The 14,861-nt window shown below is 40.9% G+C and overlaps 1 protein-coding gene across 1 annotated transcript; it reads right to left on the reverse strand.

The window, feature by feature from the left end:
• Nucleotides 1-211: 211 nt before the first annotated feature.
• On the reverse strand, nt 212-11,349 carry LOC130427130 (INO80 complex subunit D). The gene is made up of 10 exons (XM_056754183.1): nt 11,106-11,349; nt 9,218-9,464; nt 8,330-9,093; nt 8,150-8,252; nt 7,842-8,066; nt 7,664-7,773; nt 6,536-6,669; nt 6,242-6,453; nt 5,946-6,103; nt 212-5,690 (listed from the first exon to the last, which is right to left on the reverse strand). The coding sequence occupies exons 2-10, from the start codon at nt 9,433-9,435 to the stop codon at nt 4,798-4,800; spliced, it is 2,817 nt and encodes a 938-aa protein (XP_056610161.1). The 5' UTR covers nt 9,436-9,464; nt 11,106-11,349; the 3' UTR covers nt 212-4,797.
• Between the last annotated feature and the right edge of the window lie 3,512 nt (nt 11,350-14,861).

Below are 14,861 nucleotides of genomic sequence, written 5' to 3' on the forward strand. Positions count from 1 at the left end.
ACTTGTTGAGGTTCAAATGTTTTGATTGAAAGAGAATGTTGGGCCAGGACATGATCCTCTTCAACGTATTAAAATCGCTTTAATTTATAATACGGCCATAAACATGATTTACTGCTTCATATTATTAGTCTGTATTATTATTAAAGGGAAAGACTTCACATTCTCAAAAGCACTTTATAGCACAACATGAGAATACGCCCATGATGAAACATGCAGAAAACAGTCAAATGTTTATTTAAATGGTGTTATGCTAGAAGTGCCTTAACACATGACCGTAAAAACAAAATGGTGGTTTGAAAATTATGAACCATAATAAAACTGTAAGGTTAACATTTTCTGTGTATTCAATGTGTGAATTCTGAAAGTGTTGATCTGATCTTTCATATCTGATCTTTTGTTTGTTCATTGTTATTTATACAGAGTCTATCAGATTCATGCTATGAAACTCATTATCTTGTGTAATTTTCTCTGAGACACTGGAATGATTTACTGTGTTTTATGAGACATTATAAGCATTATGTGCTGAAGTCCAAGCCAGAGTAATGATTACCCTCACATAGCCAAAAGTATCATTCTGACGGCTGAACACAACCGACCCGACTGTCTCTGACCGAATCACATCTCAAGACAACAGAAAACAATCACGCGAAGTTTAATCTTTACATCCAAAAACAAGATTGAAAATGTTCACGCTATATACAGATATTACATACAATGTTTATACACATATTACATCGTTTTTACACAAGAAAAATATACATAAAAATGTAAACTTTTGTATACCAAAAAATACCTCAGACAAATTAAAGACCAATAACAAAAGGTGACTGGATTATCCTATCAGCTTTAAAAACAGTTGTACAGTACATTCAGTGAGGAATCAGTCAGCCGTCTGAACGCAGTGCAAGCCGTCAGATCAGGTCGGGGGGGGGGTGTGTGGTTGACCTGTGCAACACAGTTGTTTGCACAGTACACACAGTAGTAACACAGTATAAACGCTGAATGCAAACAACATTTCAACTTTTGACACAACCGATGAACATCGGCAGAGAGAGCGACCCAAGATTCTCATGTTCACGTGTAGTGCATAACACATGTCATCACATCAGCTCCATTTCATTTGTGGACGACCTTTAAAACAATGACTGAAAAACCATCAGTGCTAGTACACACACACACATGTGATCGTTCTGGTGCTATCATTGAGTCTCATTCATAAAACACTCGCCGAACAAATGACGGCAAATGTTCAAGTGTTACGTTGAATTAAATAATAACAGTCAATTAAAACAATTTACTAAGTATTTTAACAAACCAATCCAATGATTACAGTGAATTCATATTTATTTTATGAATTTGCTATTAATGATTACTTTGAATGAATGTTACTAACGAAAACATTAATATATCACCAATTCCAATATTTCCAAACATTATGTATTGATGTATCATCGGATGCGCACGTCTGGCCCGAAGTTAACCTTCAGTGTTTGGTTATAATATAACAATTTATTTTATATTAATATGAATGTATATTAATATTTTTGTTGTTTATTAATTGTATTAAATTAAATTAAATTAAAAGTGCTGACCAGTTGTTGATTCTTTGTGGATGTCTACAGGAAGTTACGTTAGAGCCACATAACATTTATGTTACGTTGCCGCTGAAACGGTCTCTAGTCAAAGTTTTAGGATGGATGTCATGACGACTCCGAGAACGATGCTTTATTTTCCCAGATAAAATGTGAAACATGTTGATTATATAATTTCCAGGTTTTAAATATTTTTTATATCATTTGAATGTATTTAACAAACATAGCATTATCGCGTTTTTCTACAAAGTTGGACAGCTTTGACACATCAGCTGATGTTTCATGAATGAGACGGGTCCGTTTTGAACACAATCCGGTGAAATGTCCTGTCGTGTTGTGTCGTAAATGACACTTGTGGTTTTACGCTCAAACTACGATCCGTCTTAAACAATCGTTGACTGTTACTTTTTAATAGCTATCAAAAATAGTGCTGCACATCATCACGTCTCTTCCCTCCAACTAAATGACACACAAACACAACATCAACCAATTAAAATGATTCATCACAAGACTTTTGATAGCCATTAAATCTACCAAACATGACCACAAAACGCTTCCGTTCCACCGAGTATGTTGCACAAGTCTAGTTTTCTTTTTTTAAATCTTGTATTTAGTTTCGCGTCACTCAATTCAACCGATAAACCCGATCTAGAGGTTTCTACTCTATAAATATATTTAATACTTAATACCAATATATGAGATAATCGTTCAGTGTCTAAAAGCTACCAGAAACCGCGTTTTTACTGCCATACTTTAAAAAACTTAGCGGGGAACGCTGGTCCCGCGTGACGTAAGGCTGACTGACGGTGAGAATAAACCTGACACGTCTGTGGAAGTCTGGAGAACATCAAACCGTTCTCTAAAGAAACTGCACCAAAGCTCTGACACAGTCTTCCGTCAGCTCACCGCGGAGGGTTCTTTGTGTTAGAAAGACCACACGAGATCATCGTATGTGACACTTATTAAGCACCATAAACACACAGATTTAATTCATATATTTGGCGAAGATCTGACGTCTCTTTCTCGATGTTGAATGAGTTCCCTATCAGTGTACAGCAGGATGTTGATGTTTTCCCTCGACCCCAAAGAGAAGGCTCTAAGAGGCAGAGGATGCTGGGATAGATCTGAAGACTGGTGCAAGTGGCTCGGATGATGAGATTATTGCTTGAATTAAGTCTTCTCCATCTCAGGTTCACCGAGTGTGTGTGCAAGAACCCATGAAAGAACCCAAGTGTTAAGTGCTGGAGAACCACCTCCAGACGCCTGGCCTTACAGCAGATTCTCAACCTCACCGATGTTCTGAGAGACAGGCCTTTCAGAAGAGTATGTTGGCGTATGGGGATTCATTTTGGTGTTCGCTGCTGTCCTTCTGAAACCTTGTATCTCCATATTCCACGATTTGTATTTTTAGCCATAAATCATCATTATACGACACCCTTTGTTTGTCACTGGGTTTTGCAAATATTTAACGAAGAAAAGGTATTAAAAAGTGCTTTTGACAACACAGTATGTAATCATTTAAAAAGAACTGTGTTTTTTTTCTTCATTTCCTAAAAACAGCAAATTAGGTTTTAGAAGGACAGTGACGTGACGCAAAGTACATAGTTGGTATTCACAATGAATCCGGACGCATCCCAGACACCTCATGTAATAAATCATATTTTTTTCTTTCAAAGTCTTTTTCTTTTAAAATGTGAAATCTTATTTCAGTACAATTATCTTAAGATGCTCTATGATCAACATGCAATAACAGATCATGGGATGCACATAGTTTTGAGACGACAGATAGTTTTGGGACAGCTGTGTTGAATGTGCTTTTTAACATTTTGTGCTTTAACATGCCGAGACAACAACCATCACTCCATCCAACACAATAACTGATGACAAGTGGTCACAAGGTGTCAAGAGACGGATCTAAGATGCATGTGTTAATACCAGTTATACGTTATATGCACACTATCTAACAAATGACTGACAACCTGCTGCTCTCATTTGAGAAAATATGATAAATCAGGGAATATTACCTAATCTGACCGAATAAAATTATTAAATCTTCCACATCTTCCACCGACACATTGCTGGCATTACCTCAGAGTTACTGTAAAATCACTAGAAACGAAACACACTTCACTTTTTTTATTCATGTGAAGTATATTGACCAAACATTCCAAACAAAAATTATTTTAAAATTTCCAGATCCACTGAGGCGCTTTTCCGTGGCTGAAAACGCCAGTTGTGGGTGCTTGAATGGCGGCACACTGGTTCCTATGATACGTCGAGTGTGAGAAGAAAAAAACCTGAGCGCCGGCGCTGAGCTTACGGAAAAGAACGCCGGCAGCCATTTTCCAAAAACACTACGTTTTCGTTTAGAACAATTGAAAAAGTTTGTCCGTTTAGGGCTACTGCAGAAACAACATGGTGAATTCCATGTGAGGAGACCCACTGTGTATGTATGAGGACCGGGATGATATGCTCAGTCTCTCAGTGAATGACGGTTAAATGCCGCCACATCTGAAAGCCAGAGGGGGCTCTCGAGCAAAATTATTCTATCTCTGTTCTCCAAACCTTTTCAGGTACTTTCACGATAATATATTATGTTTATAATGATGATGTTTGACGAGTGTTGCTTCTTTAAATGCACATTATATACGATTCAATCTCATAATTAGTGTAAATGGCGATACATCATCCCAGCACAAGACTGTAGACAGAAATAGCTTATCTGAAGTTATTATAAACATAACCCTTCATTATGTTTTAGTATAGACCAGGTGACAGATTGTGGCGTTCAGGGGTTTACAGATTATGTGGTAACCGTAAAGATATATTTCAGCATGATGTCAGTGGAAGATGTGTCACATCAACAAACAGACCGGGCACGGAAGCTACTGGAAAGACTCAAGTGTGTCGCTGACCTCAGAGCTTTAAATGCTCAGTTCACCTAAAAAGCACATTGTCTACTCACCCTTACGTTCTTATGCTCTCCTATGACTTTTTCTGTGGCGCACAAAAGATGTTTTGAAGAATGTTCACGCTACCGTTTTCCGTCAAATAACCATGAGACTTTTATTGTTGTGTCTGATTAACACATCATGATTTTATGGAGCGACAGGAACATACTGCTAACATCTCTCCGTGTTCCACAGAAACGTATAGGTCTGGAATGATGACATTGATTAAATTATGGTGGCCCTGTCTCTCACACTCAGTCGCTGTGAGGGAAAGGGGAGGTGGCAGCAGTGGCACTAGTGATGGAGAAGCCTGTAGGTGGCGCTGTAGAGCTATGGCTGGGCTGCAGGTCTTTAGGGATCCCACTATGGGAAGCCAGCTGGTGGCCGAAGGCAGCGCTAAACTGAGGGAGCTGTAGTTTAGGTTGAGTGGGGGCGAGCAGGTCTCGAGATGAGGGCGAAGACGAGGGTGAGGCGCGTGTGATTATCCCTGGCTGGGACAGAGCGGAGAGGGCAGCGGTGGGCTGCAGGATTGTGGACTGGGAGGTGGAGGGCGGGGTGGAAAGCGATGTCGAGAGGAGGTGTGCATCAGCAGTGAGGAGGTTACCGAACTGTGCCGGGTCTGAGAGCGACAGAGGGAGGTTATTCCAGGAGGACCGCGGAGGCCCCGGCGTGCTGCTCAAAGGCACCTCCAGCAGGAGAGGCGGGTCGGTCTGATAAGAGGCACCGTGTGGGGGTGAGATGTGATCTCTGTAGGGGGATGGCACGTGCTCGCTGGTGTAATGACTGCCCGGTGGGGAGGGACCCCGTGAAAACGTTCGTTCTGTTAGTCTGCCGGCGGGACTCATAGGGGGCGCTGCGGCGCCGCTCTGCGATGGCTGGGGAGAGGTGGACGTGGCAAAATGATGGTCTCTCGAATCCTGGAGAAGATTCCCCTCTAGCTCTAAATTGGGGAAGGTTTCAGACGCTATGCGGCCGTTCAGAAGGTCTCCGATGCCTGTTGCTGTGACCCCTGATCCCGAGAACACAGCAGGGGTGAGTTCAGCCATCGAGGATAAACACAGGGAGTCGGGATACGAGGCCATCGCCTGCAGGGCTCTGACCAGCTCCTCTGCCTCTTCTGTGGTGGGCAACAGTTCTCCATTCTTACCTGGACCCACAAAGAACATTCAGACGAGATGCACAACAACTGCGATCTTTTGCAGACAATATTTTTTATAACTTTCGTGTTTGGTGACTTTATGTCACTCCAAGGGTTTGGACTGGAATTACGAGCAGAAAAGCTAAATAAAAGTTCATCACAAAGCTAGAAAAACAAGCGGGGCATCTCTCTCCACACAGTTTTACCATCTTTAACCTGAAGCATAATGGTGATGAAAAGTGTGTTTAAACTCGCAACACATACCCTCGAAAAGATCGAAATCCTGAAGATCGTCCGGTAGTCTCGGTAGCACGTCTGAGAAATCTTCCTGGTTCAGCTCAAGATCATTAGGAATGTCAGGCATTTCATTAGCGATGTCATCAGGAAGCTCGTCTGTGCTGAGCTCAGGCGTAGACGGACTTCTGCGAGAGCAACAGAGAAGCAAACACAGACTTTAGACAGAAAGATCCAAAGCCCAAGGTCTGTTGACTAAACTTGTTTAACTTCTCTGTGACAGAAAAGTGACCACAGACGTCAACACAACAGAGCGGGACGGGCACCTGACGTGGGCGTGGTGAGTGGGCAGTGTGAGTGAGTAGGGCATTGCCAGGTTGCCCTGCGGCACAGCTGGAGGAATGGGCTTTTGAGGCCTCCGCGGGCCTCGTCTCCTCTTCTTCTTGTGTTTCTTGGTCAGTGCGGGCGGTTTGGTCTTCTTACGTGGACGGCGCTGCTGCTGACTGCGTCTGATACCGTCACCGCGCAGGAAATTATCCTGTTACACAAAGATTCACTTAACACTCGTACAGTTCAAAACACCTTTCTTATGTCATGAAGGTAAGTTGATGGTCTCTCACCATTTTCTTGGCATGTTCGTCACAAAGAGGCGTCTGGTGAGTGATGTCAAACACAGGAACAGAGCACTGCTGGCCATCAGCGAAGCGTGCCGTGCAACTGGAGAACAGCTGCTGAGAGCGATTCAGTAGGATATCTGCAGAAACATGCTGTCAAGAAAATATCTCGACACACTTGACCACTGCATACTGAAACAGCACAAATCGTATACGTTTTTTACATATAAGAAGAGTAACAAAAATGACATTTTTTTTATCTTTTTGTTATGACAGAGGTGTGTTTAATATTGTACCAGTGTTTCTTAAGGCTCTCCTATACAGTTTTATATAGTTTTCTGGCAGGGTAACAAACATTTGTAGATGAGTCAATCCATCGTTTGAACAAATCAGACCAATAACTTTTTCAATAATGATCTTTTTATATATATATATATATGAAATAAATGATTTCCAGCATTATTCTAGATGCTATGCAATGAGATGTTGTGACGTCCCATCATGCCACAGCTCTGACATGAACGTGCAAAGTTACTTTAACGGAGTGCTATGAATTTTCTCAGTAAAAACATTTCCCATTTTGTAGTTTACATTAACGTTTTTCTGAATTTTCAGACTATGTTTTTAGAATTGATGGACATTACAGTTTCCATTTAAAGAGACAGTTCACCCAAAATTTAAAATTCCTTCATTTCCTCACCTTCGAGTTCTGTTTACATTTCTTTGTTCTGATTAACACTGAGAAAGATATTTGGAAGAAGGCTTCTAATCAAACAATTCTTGGACCCCAGTGACCACAAAAGTAGAAAAAGTAATTTATATGTTTTTGTTCGGTCGAACACAAAAGAAGATATTTTGAAGAAAGTAGGACAGCAAACTGTTCTGGGGCACTTTGACTACTCACTACTGTGAGTCAATGGGGTCCAAGAACTGTTTGGTAACAAGCATTTATCTGTGTTCAACCAAACAAAGACACTTCTACAGCTTTGAAACAACTACACTTTTTCATTTTTTTTGTGAAAATGGGTGGATGAAAAATGGCTAGTTCCAGATTTATCGTGTCCTCTCCAGACTACATAGACTCTGGTACTATCATAACATCAGTCCAGCTGTGTTTATATGACTCAAGGATACGCTGAAAACAGTGCTGTGAAAAGGGCAAAGCTATGTTTCTGCAGCTTTGACCCTTTGTGTTTCCCGTACACGGCGTCCTTTCATACGTCTGTGGTACTGCAGACCTGGAACTGAAGAACATGTATTCAGTAACACAAACACATCACGTCTTAACACACACAGCTGATGTTTAACGCACCGGAGTGACGTCTGCGAGCTCTTGTTGAGTCTGTGAATCAGCTGAGCAGTGCAGTCGGGGTCTTTGCTGGCGGCGTGGAGCAAAGCTTTCCGGAAGGCGTATCGGTATCTGCTGTGTCGGGTGGCTGCCCGGTCCCGTCGGCACAGGTGTTTGTACCTCTCCTGCAGGTACGTGCACAGCTGCGTCAGTCGCGCTCGCCGGGACAGAGGTTTCTCATCTGAGGAGCTGAAGCACACATGCAGATGACATCGGGGGGGGGTAACGTCATGTGATCATTCGGTGAGGTGCGGAGCGGTTAAATCTCTTACCTGTAACCGAGACCTCCATCATGTGACCTCCAGCCCCGAGGAAGCGAAGACACGACCACCTCTGTCTCTTCATCATCTGTACTGTCCTCAGACCAGTCCAGACCTAATCGGACACACAGGAGCACACGATCAGACTGAGAATCACTGGTCTGATTAAACAGAGATGCGAGCGAGTAATACCGAGATGTGGGAAGAGGTCTCCGTGTTCTCGCTGTCTCTGAGCGTACAGCTCCACGAGGTGTTGCAGTCTCAACAGACAGACGGGAGGTGCTGTGAAGGCAGCAGGACGCATGGCCACCGAGCGGCACTGTGGGCCGTCCTGGGAGGAGGGTGGGAGGGGAGAGGCAGCGGGGGCGGGTCTCCGGCCGAGTGGCTGGTTCTGAGTCCCCGCTGATGTGGAAGGTCCGGTCTGAGGTGGAGCCGGCTTGCATAGCAGAGTCTGCACTGGTCCGTGCTGGGCGTAGGGAGGCCGATCGTTGTGTTGAAGCCTCGACGAGGGTTGAGGTGGAGGTAGAGGCGGAGGTAAAGGTGGTGGTGGAGGTGGTTGTGGTAGGTGCAGGGAGTTTGGAAGCGCGCGGGGTTCGGAGGCTGCGCTAAAGTGCTCGGAGGCTGGCTGATGGTGCTCACGGTTCAGGACGCTCATCCTCGGGCCAATCACAGGTTTTCTTTTGCTGGAGATCCTCTCCTCTCCGTCCGTGTCCTCCTCGTGGAAGGCGAAGGGGTCGAGAAAGTCGGAGTCGCAGAGGGGCAGGGAGGTGAGGCGGGAGCAGGGAGGAGACGGAGGGAGGCCGTTAGAGCCTCTCAGAGCCAGAGACGGAACGGTGATGTTCAGAGCGACAGACTCCACTTGTGTGCGACCGCGTACCTCCTCCAGAGCATCCTGCTTCTTCTTTCGTTCCTTCTTAGGGATGAAACCCAGAACCTGTAGGTGGCTGTTACAGTATCTGCCGAAACCAAAGAACATGAGACTTCTGCGTTTACAGATACAGACAAATACATTTCCAAATGAATAGCAAAATTCAACACACGAACACATTCAACAAACAGCGATGTGGTTCAGACTTTTACCTGCGCTCCTCAGCTTTAGGGATGGGGTTAGTGCATCGCTGACTGTTGTACTTGGCCACATATTCACACTGTTTGAACGGAGCGGTTTTATCCTCCAGGACATGACGAATGCAGAAGGCGTATCCGTTCAGCCTGCGCTGCTTGCAGAGCTTGGGGCTGTAGGAGCACAGCGGCTTGTTATCCACCTCTGAGAAATGGATGTGTTTACCTTCATACATCACGTGACGCGGGTCCCTGAGAACATCAGCTGATGACAGAGACAAACACAAACAGGGGCTGAATACCGGTTTAAGTTTACCGTGCTTTGGAAAAGCCACGGATTTAAAACCACAAAAGGTTTCAGTTATACCCTTCCAAATGTATGAGCTGTTTTGTGCAGGAATCCATCAGGTTCTGTGATATATTTGTTTATTCTTAATTAGTTGTTTGCTCATCTGCATTCATTTTTTTATCTATAAGTATGGATGGATGAATGCATGTACGTTTAATTACTGGAAATGCATTTAGAAGAAGACTAGAAAGGGGTGCCACGCTTTTAAAATGTTTGGGAAGGACTCATTTAACCTGACACCCTGTTCATGTACTACAGTTCCAAATATGTTGTGTTGCTTAAAAATCAAATCTATTGTTTTCAATGTTTTTATCCAGACATTTAAAATAACACATTTTAAAGCTGCAACCGCAATACAGCGAAACCGTGATTTAAGGTTTAAGATTACCATACCGTCAAAATCTCATAGCGGCCCATGGATACATGAAACACACACAGACCGGTGCGTTCATTCATTAGAGTCGTGATCAGAATAGACACAAAAACACACTTCGAGTATGTTCTGATGCATCACATACTCATGACTGATCATAAAACAGTATAACACGGTTATGTCAGCCTGTGTGTTCGGGTTTAATCTTTGAACTACACCGCAGACCATAACCAGTTCATCTGATCATAGGTTAACTTCAGGATGTCAACACAAAAAAACGATGAAATCAGAGGAACTTACAGACTGTGGAACGTAGAAACCCTTTCAAATAGTCGAAAACATTTAACTAGATCAATACAGTATAACATTTTATATTCATTATTTATTTTATTATTAATATTATTATTATTATACTAATATTTATTTAATTTTTAAGTTTATCTCGGCATTACATTTCACACAATAAGCGCATTCTGTGTGGATGTGGGTTCATCACAGCATCAAATAAACAAACCTGTCATCATACTGACATGTTAAAAAACTAACAAAAAATACTACAATTGAACAGAAATTACGTTATTGCGCTATAATAAAAGCACAACTATATAACAAAACACTGTCAATGCGTGATTGTTTAATTGCAGTGACAGGCTGTTAAAATCACACATTATTTTGGTATTTCACACGTTAGCAGAGATGCTAAAAACAAACCCAGGAAACACAAACAACGACATTGTGTTGCTCTGGTTTTAGGCCTACAACGATGCAAATGAGCTTAATATATTATATATAAGGCGATTATGACTAAAACGTTATGATTTGATTGTACTAAACACAGGGGATTTATTAAAAAAATTAATCGCAGTAAACATGGCTATATAAACAATGGCGGACGGGCCCGTTGAAACAGGCCGTGATAGCGGAACCCTGCAATCGATTATAAATTACTTTTCGACACTTAAATGTATTTGTAAATAAACAGCATGAAAACATATGTCATTTCGAGTTTTTTAATGAGAGATTATCAAAGAAAATGTAACAAGTCTTCATTGCGTATATTTTAAGCAAGTGTAAACATGGGCCTACTTTGACTGCTAAACCTCGGAGTCCGAGTGAGGCGGTGGGAGCGAAAGAGCGCTCAGATCGCGGTCGCGCTCATAATCGAGCCCCCGGATTCCGCTTACCTGCAGCGGGTTTAGCCTTTACGGCGTTTCACTCCGGGCAGACCGTCCAAACGCCCCAAAACATCAACTGCACGGAACTTTCATCGGAATGCTACGTGATGGTATTCCTCGATGTGGTCGTGGATCGCTAAACCGATCACAAATGTGGTTTAATATTACGTTATCTTCTGCTCTCATTTAGCAGATCTGCGGGGGTTTAGAGTTCAGTGCTCGGCAGACTCACAGCACCACTACCGGCACCGCGGGGACATGACAACCGCTCCACTACCATAATAAACTACATACAGAATAACACATACAAAAGAAAAATCTAACACTCATGATCACAAACATCAGCTCTCAAACCATAATAAACTACATACAGAATAACACATACAAAAACACACTTACATCATATTCAAAAATCACACACTTTTTATGCTGTTTTACTGAACTACAATACATACATGTTTCATTCATAATCTACAACCTCATACTTTTACTCAGATTCTTCACAATAAGTACGATTCTTGTATTCAAACATCCCACAAAAGGCTGACACAGTGTTATATGGTCGCCGCCTGCACACTTTGTGTGTCCAAATTTGCTGTTTCTTTTCAGGAAATGCAAAAAACACCTTTTCAACGATTACATACTCTGTTGTCAAAGTTTCAAGCACTTTTTAACATTTAATTTTTTCATTTGTTAAATATAAGCAAAACCCCATGACAAACATAAAGTGTGACCCACACAGCGACACCTGGTTGTTCCATCACAGCGAGGCACCAAATCACTTGCAGAAACTTTCACTCATTCAGTTTCCCTTTGGTGGAATGAACAGACAGCCTCCACCTGAACTTCAGCATCCTTTCCAAAAACTACTCAAAACACATTAATAAATATCTGTCTATATCTTGTGTCTAATAAGAAATAAAAAAATAGTTCTTGTTGTACCTTGTAAACCGACGGTATTATTTAGCGTGTTTACAAAATGTTATAGACTCTCCTACTTAATAACTGAATAAATGTAAATATAAACATTTTGTCAAAAGTGCCCCAGAACTGTTTGCTTTCCTGTATTATTCCAAATATCTTTGTTTGTATTCAACAGAGCAAAGAAACGCATAACGTATTTTTTCTATGGACCAGGAGCTGTTTGGAAACAAGCATTCTTCCAAATATCTGCTAATCGGAGCAAATACATTTATACAGATTTAGAACAACGTGAGGGTGAATAAACAGTGACAGAATTGAATTGGGTGAACTGTCCCTTTAAGACATTAGTTCTGTCTCCATTGACAAACAGTGTTACTGCATCACAGGAAAAATAATATTTGTCATATTTTTTTTAATGATCCATTTTGGAAATGACATGCAATTAACTATTTAGCCATGTCTGCACCTCTGTAGTACTTATCAAATCTTTTCCCACACTGCTCATCATTCAGAAAGTCCCACTAACCTCTGAAGAACAACATTGTGTTTTGGATGTCAAAAGTGTGTGTCACAGCTGCTCTCTGGTGTAATTGCAGCTTGCGTTTGTGCACAGCAGGGTGGGTTGTGTCTCATGGCCGTCAGTCCTGGAGTAAAGCCACATCCTCCGCCTGACTGAGCACAATTCATCCATTTACAAACCACGCTGATTTATTCCAAAGCAAAGTAAATCTAACCTACTTTAAAATATGAAAGAGGTTTCTATCCCAAAGGTTTCTTCTGCATTAAATAACCAAGCAGTGGACAGGTATGGGATATTTTAAGACTAAAGGATCTGTCTTGTGGATCTTTCGAGCACCACAAACAGAAACACAGGCCAAAACCAACACAAGCCAGAGCTGTGCTAAAGGCCCTTTCACATCACAGACATGGCAAGAACGCTCTGAAGTCAACACAAACAAATTCACTAACTACTTTATTTTCATAAAGTGTCTAAAACACTGTATTTAACTGATAGAGGCATATAACACAGTGTAGCTTTCAATTATGGTGACTGGTTAACATTATTTAAATGAACATTGTGAGTCAGACAATTAAAACAAATATTTTAACTCAAAAAGAACTCACAATATTAAAGACGTGTGACAGATGTGATGTATTGATTAATGTTTTTATGTTAATAAGTGAAGTTTTCACACATAAATAAATTAAAAATCTCTGTGTTGTTCATCTATCTTTAACTTCGCTCACTCTCCTTCTTGTAAACGTGCTTTGTTGACTGTGCATATTGACAAAATGTCAAATGCTCTCTCATTTGTAAGCCTCTTAGGATAAAAGCATCTGCTAAATGATTTCTAACTGTTTGCTTACACCAGAGATCATAGCCGAGTCCGGGTCTTGGGTGGAGATTTTACTTGGACCCTTCAGAAAATATCTAATTGATAATTAAAATAATTAAAATTGAAATACTTATTAACAACTTACTCAATACTTATTTGTATGAGCTATTAAATAATGATCTATCAGATTAATCAAGAAATGTCAAAATGATGCATGCAATGAACTTTGATTATATATCTGACCGACCAGAATATGTAATGCCCCCTCAGTCGAGCCCCATTGTTCAGGTCTGGATCAGAGTCATGTTGTGACATTAAAGGCCAGTAGATGGCCTCCTTCTGTGTAACAAAAAAGCAACAGTGGGAGAACATTCTTGACAATTTTCATTTTTTATCAAAATTTAAATGAGCTTTACTCCCCAAACTGTCTTTCTTAGAGTTTCTGCAGTAATGCCACATTCTGCTTGCAGTCAGTTATTCCAGAGTTTTCATGTTTCACAATGTTGTTGCTACAAATGAACCAGGAACAAGCCTTAAAAAAGCAAAAATGCTACATTAAAAATATGTACGTCTACAAGTTAAAATATGACCAAAAAATTACATTTATTGGCAAAAAATTACATTTATTGACAAAAAAGTAAAAACCAAGACAGAAATGATGTTACACCATTAGTGTTCTTTGTAGTTGTTGTGTTTATTCTAAACATTAGCACAAGCTGCATTTTATATATTTACATACAACAAGGTTTGCTGTAGTTTTGCTGCAGGTTTGCTAGTAACTTACTGTACATTTAATTTCTGATTTTATTTTAACATAAACGTACCTAGTTCTTATATTTTCTTACATGAAACAAGACAAACTATCTTAAATGTAAATCTATCGTTATTTTTTTAAGATTAAATATTTTTCCGAGAAAACAACAGTTTTTGCAGTGTAATGCCAGTAATTAGACGGTTTATTCTTGGTCATTTTGAATTTCAGTTTTAATTTTGATTAAAGTAAAGTTTAACTCAAATTAAGAACAGCACAAAGTAGTAATCAAATCAAAATAACAGAAAAGTTTTACAGTGTAGTTTACCCGACTATAGACCATTTTGGAAAATGTTAACAAACTGATGCAGAAGAGATTCCGGTTTCATATTTTTAACACTATGTTTGAACAAAATATGATCAACAGTCATGATTGAATTCGTGTCACTCAAAATAATGCTACTGTCTCCATTCACATCAAGAATATGTCACCAAGATTTCTTCAGAAACACTTCTTCCAAAAAAGAGATCAAAGTGTGTGTGTGTGTGTGTTTGTGTGTTTGTGTGTGTGTGACTGCAGCGGGTCAGGAAGTGTATGTGTGAGGTCTAGAGGTGAGATGTCAATCACATTCCCAGATACTTCTAACACATGCACATATTTTCCACAGATTGCTAGTGAGACTGAACACAACACTGAGCTTTCCTGTGGCTGAGTGGTCAGAGCATGGCGCTAGCAACGGCAATTTCATGGGT

Source organism: Triplophysa dalaica, chromosome 8 (genome assembly GCF_015846415.1).
Source record: "Triplophysa dalaica isolate WHDGS20190420 chromosome 8, ASM1584641v1, whole genome shotgun sequence".
NCBI classification, from domain to species: domain Eukaryota; kingdom Metazoa; phylum Chordata; class Actinopteri; order Cypriniformes; family Nemacheilidae; genus Triplophysa; species Triplophysa dalaica.

What these genes read in the sequence shown, in the direction of transcription:
- LOC130427130 (XM_056754183.1), bottom strand. Translation starts at nt 9,435, where the DNA reads ATGTATGAAGGTAAACACATCCATTTCTCAGAGGTGGATAACAAGCCG. An exon ending in CCTAAAGCTGAGGAGCGCAG is followed by an intron (nt 9,094 to 9,217) that starts GTAAAAGTCTGA and finishes TGGTTTCGGCAG; the next exon opens with ATACTGTAACAGCCACCTAC. An exon ending in AGACCTCTTCCCACATCTCG is followed by an intron (nt 8,253 to 8,329) that starts GTATTACTCGCT and finishes GTGTCCGATTAG; the next exon opens with GTCTGGACTGGTCTGAGGAC.